The sequence below is a fragment of the Octopus bimaculoides genome, chromosome 10, assembly GCF_046866305.1.
Source record: "Octopus bimaculoides isolate indiv1 chromosome 10, ASM4686630v1, whole genome shotgun sequence".
NCBI classification, from domain to species: Eukaryota; Metazoa; Mollusca; class Cephalopoda; order Octopoda; family Octopodidae; genus Octopus; species Octopus bimaculoides.
The window spans coordinates 85,512,005-85,535,886 of record NC_142937.1 but is presented as its reverse complement, the minus strand read 5'-3'; the positions used below and the strand labels follow the sequence as shown (position 1 = coordinate 85,535,886).

General features: G+C 35.5%; 1 protein-coding gene across 8 annotated transcripts in view; it reads right to left on the bottom strand.

Moving 5' to 3' along the window:
- Positions 1-4,280: 4,280 nt before the first annotated feature.
- LOC106871331 (growth hormone-regulated TBC protein 1-A) overlaps positions 4,281-23,882 on the bottom strand; it is a 79,491-nt gene continuing 59,889 nt past the window's right edge. For 4 of the 8 annotated variants that reach the window (XM_089358920.1, XM_014917728.3, XM_014917727.3 and 1 more), the window contains exons 3-10: positions 21,041-21,087; positions 17,846-17,957; positions 16,720-16,850; positions 12,488-12,584; positions 11,765-11,828; positions 9,234-9,342; positions 6,487-6,672; positions 4,281-5,903 (exon numbers count right to left, since the gene is read on the bottom strand). In XM_089358920.1, coding sequence (XP_089215046.1) covers positions 5,823-5,903; positions 6,487-6,672; positions 9,234-9,342; positions 11,765-11,828; positions 12,488-12,584; positions 16,720-16,850; positions 17,846-17,957; positions 21,041-21,087 — 827 coding nt within the window. In that variant the 3' untranslated portion in view covers positions 4,281-5,822. Of the gene's footprint in view, positions 5,904-6,486; positions 6,673-9,233; positions 9,343-11,764; positions 11,829-12,487; positions 12,585-16,719; positions 16,851-17,845; positions 17,958-21,040; positions 21,088-21,174; positions 22,391-22,890; positions 23,171-23,882 lie in introns of those variants that run through there. The other 4 variants (XM_089358921.1, XM_052971340.2, XM_089358919.1 and 1 more) reach the window with 3 other exon arrangements.

Genomic DNA, 23,882 nt, shown 5'->3' with positions numbered 1-23,882 from the left:
TTACTGGAAAATTTTGAATTCTAAATAATTTTAAAGTCTAATAGTTTAAAACTAAAATACGTAAATTAATATATTTATATTAAATAAATTAATTAAAATATTTAAATTATTTATTTTATAAAAATCATAGTATCATTTAATTATTAATATATAATATTCACTAAAAATATTACCGTACTAATTAATATACACTTTATAAGTACAAATTATAACTACTACAATTAGTAAACATAAAATAGGGCTTATATATATATATATATATATATATATATATATATATATATATATATACACACATATATATACATATATACACATATATATACATATATACACACATATATACATATATATACACAATTAGCTAAACTTATTATATAAACAATTTAATTTATGTCTACATTTAATTTTACGTTCATCAAGGGAGTTAAATAAAGTATTATTATTATTCAATAATATCTCCTTAAATTCATTAGTACACAACATAGAAAAATGATTACCTATACGATAAGAAACGTTGTGTTAACAACAAACAAGATAAGGACAAATATCCGTCGAATGTAAATAATGTACAGAATTCCTCATCTCTTAAATATAGAACTGTACAACGTTTTTTGTTAAATAAAAAGTTGTCCAGAACACCAACTCTGGAACAGCCAACGTAAAATTGGCCGTGTGAAAAGCAGTGGGTACGAAGATCTCAACCAACAATTTTAAGAGATTGACCTTGAGATTTGTTGATGGTCATGGTAAAACTCAGCTCGATGTAGAATTGCAACCTTTTCAGGGGAAATAGGCAGTCAGAATGAATGAAAAGAACATATGGTCCCTGCATTTATTCCACAACGAATTCGCGTTAACCAAGTTACAGAAAACCAGCATAATAGCGAATAGATGACGAAGCTTCGACGGATAGACGCTTCTTCAAGCATGCTGTCATAATGATTGTCCGTATCGATTAGTCCCCGTTTAAAACAGGCGTCTTTGAATGTCTTGCATAATCGACCAACTAAAGTTAAATATCAGAAGCGAAGTTGAATCAATGATAATGTAAACCGGGTGGTATAAAATGAAAATATAACCTCACAAAATATTCCATCATAAAATCATGGGACCAATGGTGGTCAAAAAGACCAAAAATAGAATATTTTTAAGTCTTTGATTTATAGACTAACCCTTAAATGAACTTTTCCGTAATGTTGTTAACGTAAGGACATATTTTCAAGTATTAACATCATGAGCAAAACGATAAATAGTACAAAATCAAATGTTAAACTTAACACAGAAATATCTATCTATCTAACTATTTATCTATCTATCTATCAATCTATCTAACTATCTATTTCCATCTATCTATCTCTCTAACTATTTCTATCTATCTATCTAACTAACTATCTATCTGTCTGTCTGTCTCTCTCAATCCATCTCTCAATCTCTGCAACATCTAAACTGGTCATCTCTGAATCATAGCTGCCACCACTTTAAACACTTCCTGCCAGAATTTGTTCTGCCACACTGATGTTCTCATCTTCCTGTCCAGCATCACCACTTCTGCTTGCTTATGGACTTTCATTTCCTTCATAAAAACAGTGACATCACTATTCACACTGTCGCTCACTCGCTCCCACCTTCTCTCTCTATATACACACATATTTTTTTGTTTCTTTCTCTGCCCCACCACCCTCCATCAACTCTGGCATAAAACTTAAAACATTTATTTTGGGTTCTTGATATGAAACCGTCACCTCCTTCACTGCCATCAGCATCATAATCCTCCTCATCACCACCACTGTCAGTACCACAACTAGCATTGTCATCGTTTTCATCCTCATCATCATCATCAGCAGCAGCAGGGGCAGAAGCAGCAGCAATGTTGCTATCGTCATATCAAACACGACCAACTATAACCAACATCATCACCACTCATCATTAACCCTACAGCAACCCATTCACCACTACCACCACCACCACCACCATTAGGACTACAAGCATATCACCAAAATCAATAATAGCAACAGTTATCAGCACTACATTAATCATCCTCATCAACAACAACCAACAACACTACTGCAATTCCACCATCAGCAACATCATCATAAGCACAAACTGTCCAAGAAACAGGAACCTTAGTAAGTATTTGTAATGTCTTTGTAGATTCTTTTATAAAACCATATTACTCTACCTCCAGTATTTGAGTACTACTTTTTCCACCTTGTTTTACATATATGTGCTTATTTTGATATATATATATATATATATATATATATATAAAACAAATAATAAATGAGTGTATGCATATACACGTACAAGTATGTGCATACCTACATCTACCTGTATATATAGGTGCATATCTGAGTACAGGACGTTGCAAACAAAACGTAGACAAAAAAATAATAACCAGAGTACAGAAAACACACAGGCCACATAGAGAACATTTTCCTTCATCAGCTGCCACCATTCTAACACAGGTGTTTCATATACATATATATAAATACAGTGTACATTTAAACACATAAGAGGTATCCATCTTATGTGTTTAAATGTACACTGTATTTATATGAATAATATATAATCTACTGACTAAATTTTTTTACACACTAGGCCACTGGTAGTAGAAATTTCTAATTTCTTATTACCCTGACATTATTAATTATATATATATATATATATATATATATATATATATATATATATACATATATATATATATATGAGGGTAAAGAACCCTTTTGGTCGTGAATAACCATGAGATTGCACCTAAAAAGTTACCCTCCAAAGTACAAGGCTGAGCAAGTTTGTTTATGGAAGACCAGCAGTCACTCATGCATACAAACCTCCCCTTATACAGCTTGGTACCATTGATGTTGCAACTTATTTCTACAGGTGAGTGTATTGGAACAACGGGAAATGAAGTGTCTTGCTCAAGAACATAACACATAGCCCAGTCCGGGAATTGAACTCACTACCTCGTGAATGTGAGCCCAATGCTCTAACCACTGAGCCATGCACCTTCATTATATGTGTGTGTGTAAGTGTGTCTATGTCTGTGTGTGTGTGTGTGTGTGACCGTCATAATCGTTTTACATCTTTCCATGCTGGCATGCAATGGACACTTCACCAAGCAACCACCTAGTACTTGGGTGCTAGGTATAACACACTGCCCAGTTTAGCACCTTACTTGATCTTCAATGCTAAGTGTAACACACTGCCCAATATAATGCCAGCACCTGATCCAAGGCAGCGAGCTGGCAGAAACGTTAGCGCACAGGCGAAATGCTTAATGGTATTTCGTCTGCCGTTACGTTCTGAGTTCAAATTCCGCTGGGGTCGACTTTGCCTTTCATCCTTTCGGGGTCGATAAATTAAGTACCAGTTATTGAAACTTGTCTCATGAAATTTTTGAAATAATATTCACTTGCTTTCTGTAATTTATTTCAAATATACACATAATATTTATGTACGTAAGTACATGTATATTTATACACACACACACAGGGTGTCCATGATTTACCTTTACAGTCGAACAATTCAGAAAAAAAAAAAGACAGAAAATAAGGATAACTCAAGAGAGTTTATTGGAAAACAAATAAAGTTTTGTTTTAGAAACATCAGAACAAATCCATGCAGGCACCATTTGTTGCATGCAACACACCCTGGTGATACAATAAATTGTAAAAGTTGTAATGATAATTTATAAACACCCTGTGTGTGTGTGCACGCACACACATCTGTATGCACATGTGCCTGTGAGTTCGTGTATAATCATATATATGTGTGTGTGTGTGTGTGTGTGTGTGTTCTTTTACTCATTTCATTCATTAGACTGCAGCTATGCAGGAGCGCCACCTTGAAAAATTTTAGTTGAATGAATCAAACCCATGACTTTTATTTTTTTAAGCTTGGTATTTATTCTATTGGTCTCTTTTGCCAAACCGCTAAGTTATGGGTGTGTAAACACACCAACAACTGTTGTCAAGCAGTAAGAAGAACAAACGCACACACAGACACACGCATACATATACAATGGGCTTCTTTCAGTTTCCATCTACCAAATCTACTCACAAGGCCTTGTTCAGCCTGAGGCTATAGTAGACGACACTTGCCCAAGGTTCCACACTGTGGGACTGAACTAGAACAGTGTGGTTGGGAAACAAGCTTCACATGTACACATGTTGACACACATAAACACACACACACACACACATAAATATGTATACATGTATGTAAACATTTTCATAAATAACTGATAAAGGCTGACAAATAGTGAATACAAAAAGAAGTGTTTTGAAAAGGAAAAGTTTATAGACGAATAAATAACAGAGTTGGGAGGAAAATGTTAATAAATTTATAAATGGCAAATGTTCTTTTTACTTTTGGGAAAACAACTGATTATTCATCATGCTATAATATTTCATTTCAAATTCAGGAACACCTTTAATCAATGACTTCTTGCAATCATTATATCAAAATCTGTTACTCAGAAATAGGTGCGTTTTTTTATCTCAAATTGGCTGAACCAAGCTGTATTAAAAGTACTTCTGTTAAGGCCCAGACCTGCAGGAAAGCTTCAAACTCAGCATAGCAAGTTGATAACACATTCCTTAATTATAGAACCCCATATCATCCCAGAACAACCTATTTTCAAAGGCATTCCAACTATACCCTGTCTTGTCTTGTTTTTAAGAATAGTGTTTCGAGGTACAGCACTGACTTTCAAGACTATAATAATTTGGAACCTCTCTAAACCCGCATAAATTTCTGAGCAGGAACTTCAAATTCTTGCTGCCACCAGACTAGTATACTGATTGTTCCTGTTTCACAGTACCTTGTCAAGCACAGTATTAACAAACTTGTATCATTTATACTAACATACATGTAGCAGTATCTCATTTAATCATTTAAGTAAATTTAATATTCTATTTTTTAATTTAGAGGTGACCACTCCTGCTTTGGAAAAAGCAGTCATCTGGAAAGGTTTTGGAACCAAAAGTTCTGGAAAATCAATGTTGTACCTGTATTCAATGTGTCCACTATTTTTTTTAAAAAAGATGTTTGAAAAATATTTGGCTGCTATTTCTAGCAGAAGAAGTGACTGTGTAGAGTCTTCCTCACTGAGTGCTTCTATTGCTTGCATTCTCGCATAGAATGCTCCTGCTTCTGGCATCAGTGAGCGATACCTCAGTGTGAGAGATACTCACAGTTTTGCAAAGTAAAATGAGCCCCAAGACAATATATATTAAGAGCAACTAATTAACTTGCTCAAGATAAGTAAAAGGAAAAAAATATTTCTTTTAAATTGTGCAACTAATGAGAAAAAATTAAGGAAAGTTTCTGGATTGTTCCCTTTAAATTGTAGATTTAAATAAACCAAAATATTTTATAGAAACAATCTCCCTCACATACACAACACAACACAAACATCTCTCTCTCTCTCTCTCTCTCTCTCTCTCAGACTTTTGTGAGAAATAAAGACACTGGTTGTGGTTGGGTTTATTATCAAAAGGAAAGACTGTTTTGGGTAAGAGGTGAATAACAAAAATAAAGATGGAATAGAATAAAATAAATAATACATTCTATGTTTTTTTTTGGGGGGGGGGGGTTTCAAGGAAGGTGTTAAATGTTTTTTTTTTTCAAATTTTGCCAATAAAAAACAAAATTGGTTTAGAGAAAAAGGACTCTGTGGAAAGAGTAAATTTAGGAAGAGTTACAAATAAGGAGTCGAGAATACTCTCTTAGCATTCTCTCAATATTTTTCAAGGATCTCTGAACCAGATAAATATTTTTAACAACCATTGTAGACCATATGGAATTTGTGATTTGTGCTATGTTATTTTCTCAATACAACTTTTTCTCATCTTTGTGATTTCATTGCGAGGAAATGATCCTGTTTCTTTGAAAATTAACTGGAAATGAAGAAAAGGAAAAAAAAGACGTAAGTAAAGATGAAAAAAAATATTTTTACAATTATAATAAAAATGCATTTCTTAATTGGGGTAAAAAAAATAAAATTGTAATACATCATATAGAACTAGCCAAATATATGAGTGTGTATGTACATGCATGTACATATATGTACATGCACATATTAGTGTGCATGTGGGTGTGGGTGTTGTTTAGTCAAAGATCTTTGATCATAGACATTCCAGCGGTGACAATCTCCATTTTTTTTTTGAAACACAATGTTTTCAGGCCTTCATAATCCATTTATTTTTATATTTTCTTAAATGCTTTAAATTGCCTTCTACTAACGCTACTAAGATACTCTCAACTATTTCTGGATGGCATCTCTAATGAATAGCAACTGCAGTCAGGGCAAAGCTGATAACACTGGACTTCACAGAAGAAGTTGGACAAGTAACATGGAAGAGGTTGTAAATCACATAGCGAGCTCATCCATCTTATATCAGCAATGGTGATGATGACAATGACGTCAACAAGCAAGACGATGACAAGAGTAAGGGTGAAGGTGAGGGAGAAGATGCTTACCTCCATGAAACTATGACAATGTTTCACCAAAGGGTTTTTTACTGAACTCTGAATTATGTGAACAGCTTCAGGAAAATCTTTACAGGCCAGAATTTTATCGCTGTTCATTGAGATCAAAGTGAAAGCAACTCGCAGTAGGATCTTGGAACCTTCATAAAACAAGGCATCCCAAATGCGTAAAACAGTCTGCAAAAACAAAAACAAGAGGGATAGTAAAGAAAGGAGTGAATAAGTGTGAGAGTGAGAGGACAACACCCAACAAAAATAATATAAAGTTCACAATTCTGAAAAAGTTTCACAAAGAAAGTGTAGTAACGCCTTTATAGCAGACAACATTTCCGGTAAGCTTATCCACGCATGCGCAGGGACTAGTTCCGGAAGGAACACGGGAAGAGTCTCATGCGCATGCTTGGTGATTGGACATCCAAGTTTCACACCCTTATTCATTCTCTTTCTCGGCCGGCCAGCCATGAGCCTGGACGTATCAAGCAGTCTCTCCAACATTCCAACTCTGGAGACAGCTCTTTCCAACATTCCAACTCTGGAGCTAGACAAATAACCAACCAACATCATTGACGGCGTCTCAGCAACCAAAGGGCAAAGTGCTGCCTATTTCCTCTGTAAATAAATATTGTTGTGTTGATAGTTCAGAATCTGCGTTCCGTTGTTTCTTCAGAATTTAATGTACGGAAGCAGGTATACACCTAATGGTGTATAACCACTTTCCTAAAAAAGAAACAAATGAAGGAGATATGGGCTCAACAAGCTGAACCACTTGTAAACTATCTAGGAAGGCAGTAATTCTAAGTAAAAACTTGTGTGCCTCTACACCAGTGTTTCTCAACCTTTTTACCCTTATGCAACCCTTAAGATTAATTACATGTTTCACAGAACCCCTGCACATAAGAAATTATATGCCATATCTTACTCATATCTTTTTCATTGTAGTTCACGTGGTAAATAAATAAATATACAATTAAAAGGGTAAAGGTTTATCAATTTATTAATTTATTAATAAATCAACAATTAATAATTTTTACCAAGCCCTTCGGTATGTAAACACCATTATCGGTGGAGAACTTATTTAAAAGTTCTTATACATTTATAAACATAATTAAGGGATCAGCAAACACTGTTGGAGCCTCAGCTTTTTTAGCTGCTATTTCTGAACTTCGGTATGTGGTGAAGCAAATGTTTGCTGATCCCTTAATTTTTTTAATGTCCTGTACCCATATATGCATGTATATATACATATATACGTAGGTATGTACATATATGTATGGTTATATGCATATATTTATATATTGTTTATACTATTATATGATCGAATGCCATGCATCCTTTTCCAAGTAAGTTTTATATATATATATATATATATATATATATATATATATATATATATATATATACACACACTCTCGGAGTAGTTGGTGTTAAGGGCATCCAGCTGTAGAAACTCTGCCAAATCAGATTGGAGCCTGGTGTCGCCTCCTGGTCCACCAGTCCTCAGTCAAATCGTCCAACCCATGCTAGCATGGAAAGCGGACGTTAAACAACGACGATGATGATGATGATGATGATATATATATATATATATATATATATATATGGTTGTTATATTTTTTGATAACATAATAGGTTAGATAGGATGATGTCTATATTATGATATTACAATAACCAATAATACGTTGTGCATGTATAGTAATATTACAATGATCATGAAATTAGCATTAGCTTATCTCACTCTTTCTCGCGGAATCCCTAGGAATCTTTTGTGAAACCCTAGGGCTCTGGGGAACCCCGGTTGAGAAATGCTGCTCTACACAGTCAAATGGTTGAGTAGAAGTACCTCCTACTAGCTCATATTACCTTATTATATTTGTCCCAACATTACTGTACCCCTGGTATCCAGAAATCTAATGTGATGTTGGGAATATCAATGAAGAGCCCACTCCCATAGAATATCTCAAGAGAGGATGCATGAGAATGGCACAATATTGCCAGTTTTAGAATGGTAGATTGACAGAATCATTATGGGACCAGGCACAATACCTTGTGGTATTTACTTACTGAAATTGAACCCAACCTATGACAACTTTACTTTTCCTCCTTCTGGAGACATTAAATAAGTATCAGTCAAGTACAGAGACTAATTCAATCAACTGTTCCTCCTAATTAAAAAATGATACTGTTTTTTCTAAGCCCAGTGGAAGATTTCCATTCATTACTACAAGCTAATAAAATAGTTGACAATTATACAACTAACACTGAACTGCACTTCATCATGGTACCTATTTAAAGTTATATAGACTTAATGTGCTCAACTGAAGTGGTTAATAAGTCGCACATTAAATACTTTTTGAAATTTTGGTGTGAAATAAAAAAAATCTTATGAGACCCCAACTGTAATAGTAAGAAAACCTGCAGAAAAATTAACTTAAGTTATCGTTGTTTGCAGAAAGGTAACTCAAGTGAATCAAAAAGGCAATTTCCAGTGACATGGAATAATAGTTTCAATTGTAATTAGGAGAAGCATGACATGGAGAAAATTATAAGATCCTGTTTTGCCAGGAAGGGGACATGGATGTTGAGTTGAACATGTTTGTCAAGGAGCAGGAATACCTGTGTCAGGTGATGAGATAACATTTGATGAACTTGACTGGTCACACATCTAACATTTCAATGTTTGCATATTTACATAAAAAAAATAGGAAGATGAGGGGAAGCCACCAAAAATATTTTCTCACCTCAACTGGGGCAACATCTGCATACATACAAATGAACCACTTAGTTCCAATAAGCATCCAGGGAACACCCAATGATACAAGATGTCTGTGAACTTCTGGTAATTTCCAACTAGAAAAAAAAAAAGAAAAGTTATTTAGTCATATGGAGGTGAGCTGTAGCTGCTATGTTTATTGTTAATCAGTGCCAATTCAGTTCTGATCAAACAGACCAATGAGGTTCCAGCTGTAATCACCACACTTTTTCAAACATAGTGTATCTAGGTCCACATTATCTAAAGTGACCTTTCCCTTTTTAAGATGATACGATGTGATTCTGTGGAGATTTGTCTTCTATTTCGTGCAGGTAGAGGGAGCACATAAAGAATCCTTTATTGGCCAGACAAATACAAAAGTCAATGAAATTGAAAATGACTTCTACTGAAATTTCTAGTTTTATGTTTATGTTAAAAAAATTATTACCACAGAATAAAAAAAATTAGAAAAAAATGCTAAATGCTAGAAAAAGTATTTTTATATCCCCTGTAGTAAACTAAGCAAACATCAATTATTACGGGGTGAAGGAATGAGAAAAAAATCAGAATCATAAACTAAAATACCTTACTTATAGATCTCCACATTCAGAGTTCAAATCATATCAGGACAAAGTTTACTTCGTATTCCTTAGGATTAATAAAATAAATACCAGTGATATACTGAGATGGATTTGGTAGAGAAGTGATTAGTGGAACGACAAACTAGAATCTCCTACAATATTTGCTTTCATTCTTCTATATTTTGAGTTCAAATCCCAAAGACAGTGGTTGCAAAAAAGAGTAATGCACTATATTAAAATGCCTTACCGTATTTAGTGATTGTGTTGGGTACCTCTATCTTATGTATTCAAATACTACCAGGATCAACTTTACATTTCATTCCCCAGTCATTTATAGAATAAGTATCAGGCATGCATTACATCAGTGGTTCTCAACTGGGGTCCATATGGCCCCTGTGGGTCCATATATGATTTTGGGAGTCCACACAATAAAATAGTAAGTTGGGGATCCAGAATAGTATTTTAAGGGCCCCTGAAAAAATTTTGCTTTAGATGTATATACTGGTACGTATTGCAAGAAATAGCTTGGTTTCTTTCTCTAACATTTTACATAATTCAACCTACACAAGTTAATGTGTGGAAAACAAAACAGGAATTTTGAAAGAAGTTTCTATAAAACTAATTTTTAAACATTGAATGGCTATGGGGATCCACCAGAATAAAACAGTAATCAAAGGGGTCCATGGATAAAAAAAAAATAGTTGAGAACCCCTGCATTAGACTGATCTCATGAGAAAAACAGTGTTTCTCTGCTTTTATTTAAAAAAATTTTATTTATCTATTCAAAAATTAGCCTATTACAAAATAGGATACCTACATTATACTTAGGAATATAATAGACAAGTTATACATCCGTCACATAACACATTTAACTGTTACACCACTTATATATCAAACTATAACTATAAATGTAACACCAATTACGTAACTATTGTGCCAGTTATATAACAGTAACAACTGTTATATTGCTGTTACTTCGGTTACAACGATGTAAAACTAATTATATAGTTGTTACACCATTTAGTTATACGATAAAAACATTTAGCAAAATGCTGAAAGTGAGTGAGAAGTATTTTTTATTGCCGTATCTTTTTTTAATTTTTTTAATTCTGTTTATTCTTTCATTCATTTGTTGTTTTCAATCATTTTCTAAGTTGAACGGTCAAGACATTCCCATAGCTTTTCAATGTTGAGCCACAGATTGGTAACTTTTTGTTTCACAAAAGAAAAACTTAACTAACTTTATTCATTGAATTAATTTATTCTTCATATAAATAAACTATTTACATTATTTCTACTTTCTTTCATCTTCACTGCATAAATTACTTTAACTAACTTTTTCCTGCTGTCTAAAGAAAAACTATTTTTTCTGAACGAGTTATTTCCCTTGGTTAAGAGTTATGTCCCTTGATATAGATATGCTTGAAAGCGTGCTGCAGAATAATTGTTTTTTTTTATTGAGCTTGCATACTATCAGTTTTCTAAATGCAAACGAGAGTCACAAGTCAATGACACACAGGCACACAGGCACACACACACACACACACACACACACACACACACACACACACAGCAGTGAACTAGTAGAATTGCTAAAATATTACCTGGTAGGTCTGGTAATGTTTGTTCAAGTTCTCTGCATTCTAAATTCAAATTTTACTTTTGCAATTTTCATGAGTAATCAAGGGTTATTAGCTCCACTTAAGCAGTTCTATGATTGAATGTATATCATCCACGACTACCCTGTCTTTCATTTTGAAACATAGTATATCTGGATTACCTTATTCAATATGTCCTGCCAGTTTTAAAACAATACATTGTTACCTGAAGGAGATTTGGCCACTATTTCTAACTGATCAAGCAACCATACAAACGCTCCCTCATTGGCTTGTGACATGTTTAAAGTAATTAATAATGGTAAAAGATTAAACAGACGAACCTCACAATTTGTCCCAACAACTCCTGCTCAGCTTTAAGTGCTTTCATGTCAGGATTATAAAAATCTACAACAGAAGACAAAGAGAAAATATTTTCAAAAAACTAAAACAGAACAGAACAACTATATTCCATTAATTTCTATGTTAAAAAACTTAGAATTTTATATTTCAATGAAATTAATGCCAGTCAAGTATTATGTCAATATAATCAATTATTCAATTATACATGTGACCTTGTTTATCATTGATTCATTTATCACTGACCTGGGATAACATGATATGCTCTACTGTGAACCATGTTATGCTTATCATGGATTGATCTGTGATAACATGTGTTTTTGTATCACAAAATCATATCCCAGCAACCATCCACACTACGTCAAATAGAAGCAGCTGTTTACTCACACATACATACACACACACACACACACAAGCAGTTTCTGCACAGTTTCTGTCAACCAAATTTCATTCACAAAGTATTGGTCAACCTAAGGCTACAATGAAAACCTTTGCCCAAAGAGTCATGTAGTGTAATCAAACAGGAGTCCACATAGTTTTGAAAAAAAACTGCTTAAACACATGGCTATGTCTCTACAGCTTTCAGAAATGAGATAAAATACTATTAAACATTTATTTAATCTAGAACTCTTCCATTTCTGACAGAAAAATAAGATTATTGTTATCATTCTTATGTTGTTAAAAAAATCTCAGAAACGTGAACCAACCTGGTAAAATCTCATTCATTAAAGTGTCCATTAACCAGAAGACTTTTTCTTGATTTTTCACAGTTATAAGCAACAAACCAGCTACAAAATTCATACCCTGTTTGAAATAAGAAAATGACTTTAAGACATTGCCAAGTAAAACAAAATAAATATGTTAAATGACAGGTTTATATACAAATAATACACTATAGTTCATTCAAACATTTCATGTAATCCAGTCAAATTGTAATTAAGATCAAGGAATGTCCATATTCTTTTCTACTCGAGGCATAAGGCCCGAAATTTTTGGGGAAGGGGACAGTTGATTAGATCGACCCCAGTACACAACTGGTACTTAATTTATCGACCCCGAAAGGATGAAAGGCAAAGTTGACCTCGGCAGAATTTGAACTCAGAACGTAAAGGCAGAAGAAATACTGCTAAGCATTTCGCCCAGCATGCTAACATTTCTGCCAGCTCGCCGCTTTAGGAATGTCCATATTATAAGACAGAGTTAGTTCTAGTGTATTTATGGCAATGAGGTAACTCTTAGGGTATTGTTGATGGAGGGAGAGGGGTAAATTTGAGAGTATTGCTGAGATTGAGATAAAATGAAGAAAAGGTTTGTTATTGTTGGGACTGGATAGTAACCAGGTAATCTTTCCCACATAAAACCAGTGACCTACAGTGCTAGCATGGCTAACATTGGTGAATCATAATAACTGCGATTCCTACATTAGAATATTGGTCATATATCTGGAGTAATTTAACTATTAGACAACACAGACATTCTGGACTACATCCAAAATGGCCTGTCCAACTGACTGGCAAACTTTCACTTACTGACATACCCACACACCCCACCTTTTCTCTCTATCTCTCTCTCTCCTATAACTACAACAGTTCCTGCTCCTATAAAGCAGCAAGTTGTATGTCTCACCTAACTCAAACCCAAATATTACACCTGCCCCTCTTCCTCTTATCACTCAAACTCTACCCTGAATATTTCCCAATCACCTTTCTCTCAGAACAACAATCCCTTGTATTCTCCCTCTTAACATCAATTTATATTTAAGCTTGAACATTATCTGCATCAAAAATAAACTATTTGTGGAGTACCCGTCAGAGTGTAAGTATCTTGAGAGAAAAGCTGAACATTAGAAGCATCAGTTGTGGCGTGCAAGAGAGACGATTGCGCTGGTATGGACATGTGGTGAGAATGGAGGAGGATAGCTGCGTGAAAAAGTGCCACACCCTAACAGTTGAGGGAACCCGTGGAAGAGGTAGGCCCAGTAAGACCTGGGCTGAGGTGGTGAGGCAAGACCTTCGTACATTGGGCCTCACCGAGGCGATGACTACGGACCGAGACCTTTGGAAATGTGCTGTGCGTGAGAAGACCCGGCAAGCCAAGTAAGATCGTTGCCAGTGCCCCTGGACTGGTTCTTGTGCGGGTGGCACATGAGATGCACCATTTTGAGCGTGGCCGTTGCCAGTACCGCCTGACTGGCTCCTGTAGGATTTTCGAGTGAGATCGTTGCCAGTGCCCCTGGACTGGCTTGTGCGGGTGGCACATAAAAGACACCATTTCGAGCGTGGCCGTTTTCGTGCGGGTGACACGTAAAAGCACCCACTACACTCTCTGAGTGGTTGGCGTTAGGGAGGGCATCCAGCTGTAGAAACTCTGCCAAATCAGACTGGAGCCTGGTGTTGCCATCCGGTTTCACCAGTCCTCAGTCAAATCGTCCAACCCATGCTAGCATGGAAAGCGGACGTTAAACGATGATGATGATGATGATGTGGAGCATCTGAGAAAACTCATGAATGCTGGTCCTCTTTAAACAATGAAGGAAAGTTAATTTGGTTATTGCGAGTTAAGTGTCTAGAAACTGGACACAAGCTTTGTTGATCCCAAGGCACGAACTGCCAACCTCTTGGCTCATTGGTTGATTCTATGTCAATTTGGCTATCTAAGCTCTCATATATCAATGATGCACTGGGGGAATAACTCAGTGGATCATACTCTAGTCCTATAAATATTAATAATATGGTAAAGTAGATAATTCGGGACATACTAGGTTAAGTAGGTTGATGATTGGATAGACACTCCATTATATTTATATCAAAGAAACAGAGAAGATAAAATAGAATTGGTTTTTGCCATTAGAAATGAAGTAGTTGATCTGAGAATATTTAAGAAAATAAATTAAATAGATTTGTTTAAATATTTCAATTTATTTTCCAGGCTGCTTTATAGACTGGGCTGGAATAGATTATAGCTTACAGTCAACAGATGAATTTATATTCCATTTTAAGAGGGAGAGGGGAGAAGGGGGAGAGATGGGGAGGGGGTAAAGCAGTACAGAAACTAGGCTTGCTTAACCATTCTGGTTCCTGCTGAAAATGAGATAAAATGCTAAATCTAAGGTGTTTCGAATGTAAAGGGTTTCAACAATTTAAGTCACTTCATAAAACTGTTTGATGAGAATTGGATAAATGTAAAGTAAAATTTAAGAAAAGAATGGAATAATGAGGGTCATTCATGATTTAAAGATATAAACCTTGGAATTTTCACTCAAATGTTTTTAAATAAATAAGTACTAAATAAACTGTCTGAAAAATAGATGGAATGGTCATAGCAGGATTGCTTTTACTCTCTTGTTTCAATCAATAGACTGTGGCTCTAATAGAGCATCACCTTGGAGGTTTTAGTCAGTTAAATCAACTACAGTACCCAAGTCTGGTACTTAGGTTGGTTTCTTTTTGCTATGCTACAGTGACATATATACTAACCAATACCCAGGACCTAATGCTCACGAGTTCAACAACATAACTACTAGGCCATGTACCTTTATGGAAAAAAAAAGAAAAGAAAGAAACAGGAAAGCAACAGCTAAAAAAAACGTGATCAAATGTTTTGATTGGTCAGTTACTTCTGATTTATTTTAAGATGACCAGTAAACAATAACAACACCAAGCACAAGCCGATGAGGTCATCTGATTATCTTAAACAAAAATGAAATTATCACAACTTGAACATCTTTGACCAACCTGGGACTAAAGAAAAACAACATCAACAACAACGGTAGGTATAAATAATGTATTGCAGTCGGTCATTTATAAAGGTATAACTCTAAAAATTAAAAACAAAAATTTGCACAAACAGCAGGTGGATTATAAACTGACAGCCCTTATCTCATTCTGATGTACTGTGACAAAGAAAAATATGATTAATTAATTAACTCCAGAAAATTTGGATACTATTTAACCAGATGTGGTATGTTCAGTTTATTTGATATCATTAAAAAAATTCACAAAGCAATTAATAATCAAATTATAATAATCCTTTCTACTATAGGCACAAAGCCTGACATTTTGGATGAGGGGGCTAGTTGATTAAATTGACTCCAATGCTCAACTGGTATTTATTTTATCGACCCCGAGAGAATGAAAGGCAAAGTCGACCTCAGCAACATTTAAACACAGAATCTAAAGACAAATGAAACATTGCTAAACATTTTGCCTGGCAGTCTAACAATTTTGCCAGCTTTTCCACCTCCCTATAGTTAATAATAATAATAATAATAATAATAATAATAATAATAATAATAATAATAATAATAATAAAGAAATTAAGGCAAATAGACCAGATATAGTTGTCAAAGATCATGAAGAAAAAAAAAATGCTTTCTAATTGATGTATCAATACCAGCAGATGACAACGTTTCTCTAAAAGAAATGGAAAAACTTTCAAAATACAAAGACCTGGAAATAGAGATAACTCGAATGTGGAATCTAAAAACAGAAACAATTCCTATCATAGTAGGTGCCTTAGGTATAATAAAAAAATATTCAGACAAATACATAACAAAAACACCAGGACTTACAAATATATATAACATACAGAAAATTGCACTACTGGGTACTGCACACATTCTACGCAAAACACTTTCAATACAGTAAACATAAGAGCACCACAGCAAACCACAGCACATACCCAAGGCGCACAGAGCTGCGCTCGGTAGTGAAGTGAAAGCACGTTATAAAAATAAAACTACTGAACAATAATAATAACAACAACAACAACAACAACAACAACTACAATAATAATAATCCTTTCTACTGAAAGCACGAGGCCTTGAAATTTTGAAGAAGGGAATAAGTTGATTACATCGATCCCCAATGTTTCACTGGTACTTAATTTATTGACCTCGAAAGATTATTAGTATTAAAGATTTGAAAACAAAAATTTTTACCTGGCAGTATGCTATTTTCTTATTCTTTATTGCTAAGGCTTTGAGAACGTTGTAGAGAGGGACTTGTAAGCTGCTCTCTGTATCATTTGTGTCACTGAAATAAATATTCTCAGGAAATGTTCGATGAAGATCTGTGAAAAAGAGATTTAAACAATATTTAAGAAACAAGCAAGTACAAACACACACACACACATGCATGCACACAATGATTTGGGCTAATTAGCTTTAAAGGAAATTAACTGGACAGGGTTACAAACAGAACTTTTGTTGACAATTCTATAACCTTACAATTTGATCAGTTCTGCCTTTCATGAAAAGGTTTACTTGATATAAGAAGTAAATTAAGACTTAAATCATATGGAAATATTTTTAGAAATGTCAACCTCATTATGGGTTTCTGGTTAAACACATTTCAAATGGTTTAATCTGCCACCACCATCATCATCACCAGGTACCATACACACACACACACACACACACACACACACACACACACACACACACACACACACACGTATCATCATCATCATTTAACATCCACTTTCCATGCTGGTATGGGCTGGGTGGTTTGACTCAGGACTGGCAAGCCAGAAGGCTACACCAAGCTCCAATCTGATCTGGTCAGGTTTCTACAGTTGGATGCCCTTCCTAACACCAACCATTCCATGACTGTATAAGCTACAGATTCCTAATCATTGGTTTGGGAAAATCGTTTGTTTAAAATAAACTGGTGTCTTTTTTTTGTGGGGGGGGGTGATAACTCAGTTCTTGCATAACTGAGTCTCACCTTTGCAGAATTTTATAACTGGAAAGGATATACTACAGGCCTATAAATTGATTAAGAGTAGCGCTAATGATCTAAGAAACATTTGTTTTGATAATAAACACCACATATTAATCTACTTTAAATTTGACAGGCTTGATATATAGCTTTTTAAAGTCATTGACTACTATTGTACCTTGTCTAAGAGTGGCCACTGACTATTGATTAAAAGTTTTATTCTTTCGAGAAACATGAAATTCTCTCAAAATTCCTTTATAAATATAACTGAAAGAATAATCAATAAAACTCAATCTAAGCTGATAATATTAGTGCTAATTAGCTTAATTTGAAAATTATTCCCACCTAGTTTGATGCTTTCTTCTACTTTCAAATCCAAAGTCTGTGACTGAAGTTCTTGATATAAGCTTGGGTTATTCTTCATATATTTGTCTGCTTTGGACAGTGACATCCAGGCCTACAAAAAAATATACAGTTACAAACAAAATTATACAAAAACACATACAACAAAGCAAATATATATCAATACAACAATGAAGAGTTTTCATGAAATGTTTCCATTCAACGTCCAGCTGTTCAGTAATGGTCACAACACTTGAAATGATGTGCAACATAGGTGTTCCTTAGCATTAAGCTGTAAACTTTCACATGTCGTATCATTGCTGTTGCTAAACCCGATAAACATTTCAGTGTTGCATGGGCATGATTATCTGGTTAGGTATGTCCTATAATATAGCAGACTGATAATCCTCTTATTATCTAAAGCCTTACAATGTAGAACAGACACAACCATCCAGCTAAGTGCTGTAGTTTAGTACATGCACAACGATATAACTATGTCCATAATGTGGTTTCGGGTCCTGATTGCAGCTACATTACCTTATTCACTTTAGTGTTTCAGTGGGTTAAGGAAAGAAATAAGAGAGAACGGTTCCCATAGTCTTTGCCTGCATGATCAGAATGAGGGCAGTTATGGTCTCACTTGGCTTGCCGGGTCTTCTCAAGCACAGAATATCTCCAAAGGACTCAGTATACTTGTCGTTGCCTCCATGAGGCCCAACGTTCGAAGGTCATGCTTCACCACCTCATCCCAAATTTTTCTGGGCCTATCTCTTCCACAGGTTACCTCCACTGTCAGGGTGTGACACTTTTCCAGACAGCTGTCCTCATTCACATGCAACACATGACCATACCAGCACAATAAACAAGTGTATTGAAACTGTGTGAAATAAGGGTTAGTGAGTTCAATCACAACCATAACATATTACCTATCATATATCTATATATATATATCTATATATATATATATATATATATATACATATATAGTATTTTTAATAAATTGATTTTAATTGAGTTTTTACCTGTAATTTTGGATTTTATCCCCAATATTATCATCATATATACACATATCATCATCATCATCATCATCATCGTTTAATGTCCACTTTCCATGCTAGCATGGGTTGGACGATCTGACTGAGGACTGGTGAAACCAGATGGCTACACCAGGCTCCAATCTGATTTGGCAGAGTTTCTACAGCTGGATGCCCTTCCTAACGCCAACCACTCTGAGAGTGTAGTGGGTGCTTTTACGTGCCACCGGACCAAGGGCCAGTCACACGGTACTGGCAATGGTCACGCTCAAAATGGTGTTTTTTACGTGCCACCTGCACAAGAGCCAGTCCAGCGGCACTGGCAACAACCTTGCTCAAATGATTTTCTCATGTGCTACCAGCAGAAGTGCTAGAAGGCGACGCTGGTAACGATTAAGGCGATGCTGATAATGATTTAGACAATGCTGGTAATGATTAAGGCGACGATTAATGCGATCTATCATGGCAAATGCCAGACAGAGGGGTCACACAGGAGAGCTAGGAAGAAGGGGGGATAATAAAGTAGTGGTGATCCCAAAACGAAGGTGCATGTGTATGTGAGAGCGTGTATGTGTGTGTGGAAGGAGGCTGGTGTGCATGTGTAGGTGTGTGGATGATGGTGTAGGTGCTGGAAGTGGTCAGTGCTAGTGTGTGCAGGGTGGTGTGATGTAGTTTGGTGTGGTATGGTGGTGTGTGGTGTGGTGGTGTATGATGTGATGGTGTTCGGATGTGGGTGAGACGAGAGTGGGGGAAGCAAGGGTGGTGTCTAAGGGATGGGGTGGGATGGGATGGGATGTATAGGGATGATGTATATAGCAAGGGTTATCAGTTTAAATAGGATTTACTTAATTAAGAATTAGTAATAAGAAATAATGAGAAATTTGATATGATTGTGTGCATGTATGCATGCAAGAGAAAGAGTAAGAGAGAGATAGTACACATGTTAGCATATATGTGTAAGTACAGTCTGCAATAGGGAATGTTTAGTTCACAGGACAAGTAGAGTAGTTTGTGGTGGTCCAATAGCATGTTGGTTTTATAATAATATAAATCATCTTAATATTGGGTGGGAACAGCTTAGATAAGATGTTAGTTGACTTCAGACAGAGCTACAATCAACAGTGGTAATTGTTGTTGTTATTCTTGTTGTTGAACAGCCTGAGACTATTGTTTTCTTTATGTTTTAATCATGATTCATGGGTAAACGTCTGGCAAAACGATATATAATGATGTCGTATGTAAGGGAAATAATTCTTTCAAGTCAGTTTTCACTTTTATCAAAATAATCAAAAATAAATAAATAAAAATCATTGTATTTACTCTTTTATTCACAACTGGCTTTTTAAAATGTTTTTCGTATATTAACAAGGGAAAAAACTCGAATTCAAAGAGAGAAAGTTCAATGGAAAATCAGGGAAAAGTCAAAATTTTATAACAATAAAATTATAAATTTATATAAAACATTTAAAATTCAAATAGAGTTTAAATTAGTTGAACTGGAGTAGCAGATTTTTCATGCAACTATATCATGCACAAATATCAACTTTTATGATACAATACTAGATTCTACACATCACCTCCACTAACAAATAAACCATACATCTTGTTCCACTCAAAATTAATTGGAACACAAGATCAGTGCATTTCATTAGAAATATGGCTATGGAAAGGTTAAGAACTGTAAAAGACATTTTATATATGATTTTCTTCTACTTTCTATAAAATTAAAGAAAAAGGGCAGCATCTATAACTCCTTTTTCAGTGCCTCTGTCACTGGTAGAGGAGGAAGAAAGGAAATTATCCCCAAATCAGAAGCTTGGCTTAACTGCTTGCAACAAAGTCAACTTAAAGACCCCCCCAGCATTAGGTGGTGCTATTAAACCAGGTAAAGGATTAAGTCTGTTACTCATGTGCTGGAACATACCCAGCAATGAGCTTTCACACAATTCTTATCTACAAAATTTCACCCACAAGAATTTGGTTAAACCAAAGCTTGGTAGAAGAAACTCTCGAGGTACCACAAGTGTGTTTACCACAGTACCTAGTAATAGAATTACTGTTGTTCTATTAAAAATATTGATATTGAATTAACTTTTGTGTATTTCATTTTGAAATATAAAAAAGCTAGGAAAATTTATGCAATGAATTTGAACTTCATACTTACTGTTGCCCGATATTCATTTGGTATTCCTTTCCGACAGAAGCGTTTCACTGAAATAGGTGAAACAACATTAAATTAATCAAAAAGGTTGCTGCTAAAAAAATGAAATTCTAAAATAGAAAATTAAATTAGCCTACTTTTTATATTTCACTTCCACTTCTCATTCCATTATATAAGAGAAATTTTTGTCCCAATTATTAAACATCATTTTACATTCACTCTCCATGATGCCATGACTTGGATGAGTTGTACTATTTTTACTGAATTCTTATTTGGAACTGCTGCCCTCCAAGATTGGTCAGGGGATCAGGATCACTTGGTCATTGCTTCATCTCTTCTGCAGCAAGAGTGATGAGACAACAAGACACAGTTTCCATCAATAGGTTGAAACCAGCCCATCTCAATATTGACAGCCCCATCCAAATAGCTAAAGTACCAAATAGGGGCCACCCCACGCAAATAACACCAACCCTTGGCAAGGAACAGTCACCAAAGAGCCGAGTAACCACATGCACAGGCAGGACAGTTAAAATGTCTTCCTTGTTACAATGACAGTCAACAGTTCTGGTGGGGTGCAATATGTAGAGCACTGTCCAAGGACTTATGTCAGATGAACTGTAGGGGTGTAATATGTAGGGCACTGTCCAAGGATTTATGACAGATGAACTATAGACAAGAAATTCATTGTGGGCTAGCTAAGGAGGTGGTCAGCAGTGAAGTTGACTTCTGGTTAAGCAGGCATGGACTGGCCCTTATATATTTAACTGGATAAATCTTTCACTGACACATTCTGGGTCTCTGGTAATTTATTTGTTTATAGCTTAACTAAATCTATACATGCACATTTGTGTTGGTTCCACTATTGCTTGACAACCAGTGTAGGTTTGTTTACATCCCTATCACTTAATGATTTGACAAAGAGTGATAGAATAAATACCAAACTTGAAATCACGACCGACTGGGTAGATTTGTTCAACTGAAACTCCAAAGTCGGGCAGCAGCCCAAAGATCAAAACAAATGAAAGAATAGAAGAATATATATATATATATAAATAAGGTGCAGACATGGCTGTGTGGTAAGAAGCTTGCTTCCCAACCACATGGTTCCAGGATCAGTCCCACTGCATGGCTTACAAAGAATAAGTCCTGGGGTCGATTTGCTCGACTAAAAGCAGTGCTCCATCCAGCATGGCCGCAGTCAAACGACTGAAACAAGAATATATACACACGCACACACACATTCATTCATTCATATACACATACAGAGAGAGAGAAAGAAGGAGATCTGCTGGTCTATCTTGACTAAGAAAGAGAGTTGGTGGTGACAGTGTTATGAATGGTGATTGTGGTGATGGTGGTAGTGGTGATAGCTATTTACAGCTAATGGAAATGCTCAAGGGGATGGATAGTGGTGAAGAGAGTGGAGTGGAATCGGTGGTGGTGATGGTGGTGGTGGTGGTGGTGGTGGCAGTTAATATTAACAACAACAACAACAACAATGGTAACAGTAGTAACTATGACAACAGTGGCAGCAGTGGTGGTGGTGGTGGTGGTGACAATATTGTTTGTTATCCATTACAAAGAAGAAAAAAAAAAGAAATATATTAAAACAAACAAACAAAAATGGCGGGTGAGGATTTTGTGACCTACTTTGAAAAGATTATGGGCCAATCACAATAGAATAACCACTTGGAAGTTTGGCACTTGTGTTACATGACAGATAAGAAACCATAAAGAATGCATGATTGAGGATTTCAAAGGGAAAAGAACAAACATGTCACTTGCTGTGTTTAGTAACCTACCCCATCACACACAGACACACAGACAGACACATGCCTTTGAATGTTACATACACTGTCTTAGGGGCTTTATCAACTGTAACATTATCATCATCGTCATCATCATCATCATCATATTGCAAATACCAGTTGTTACTGTAGAAGGAAGTCAACAGCTCCAAGACTTAATCAGCACCATCATCATCAAAATCGTCAATGCCTCAAACCAACGAGAGACCCATGATGCAGCCACTTAACTTGGTAGAAATAGCAAACAAATGCCTCCAAAATCACACACTACCATCTTTAAAAAAAAGCAGGGCATTTTGGATGATATAATCCTGGACATGTTCTGCTGGAATAAAAATCAAGGTGATTACAGTTGGGATGCTTTCAATCACAGGTATAAAGACAGAGGGTTATCCTGGGGTTAAATAACTGCACTAATAGCACCAACAATATCAGAAATTATCATAGTTGTAAATCAACAGCCCCAAGATCTAATCCAAACATCATCATCATCATCATCAACAACAACAACAACACCACCACGAATACCATAATATCACCAATCCAGAATCTGGTGTATTCGTCACAACACCAGCATTAGTGGAATGGACCAGGTAGGTTTCATCATAAATTCCAGCATTAGTCCTCAACAAAGGACTGACCTTTCCTTGACCAACACAGTTCCTTGGTGGTCAAGTGTTTTCCCATCAATCATCTGGTGTGGAAAGGATTTCCTGCTTGTTTTGACAAGCAACAAGTGGGTAGATTTGGTTTCAAATCTCAGGCAGGGCGAAGAAAGGTCCTTACACTACACCCCTGCTAGAGAGTTTCTAAAAGAAAAGGACTTAATTTATTGACCCTGAAAGAATGAAAGGTAAAGTTGACCTCGGCGGAATTTGAACTCAGAACGTAGCGATGGGAGAAATACCGCTAAACATTTTGCCTGGTGTGCTAACGACTCTGCCAGTTTGCTACCTTAATAATAATAATAATAATAATAATAATCTTTTCTACTATAGGCACAAGGCCTGAAATTTTGTAGGAGTAGGCTAGTCGAT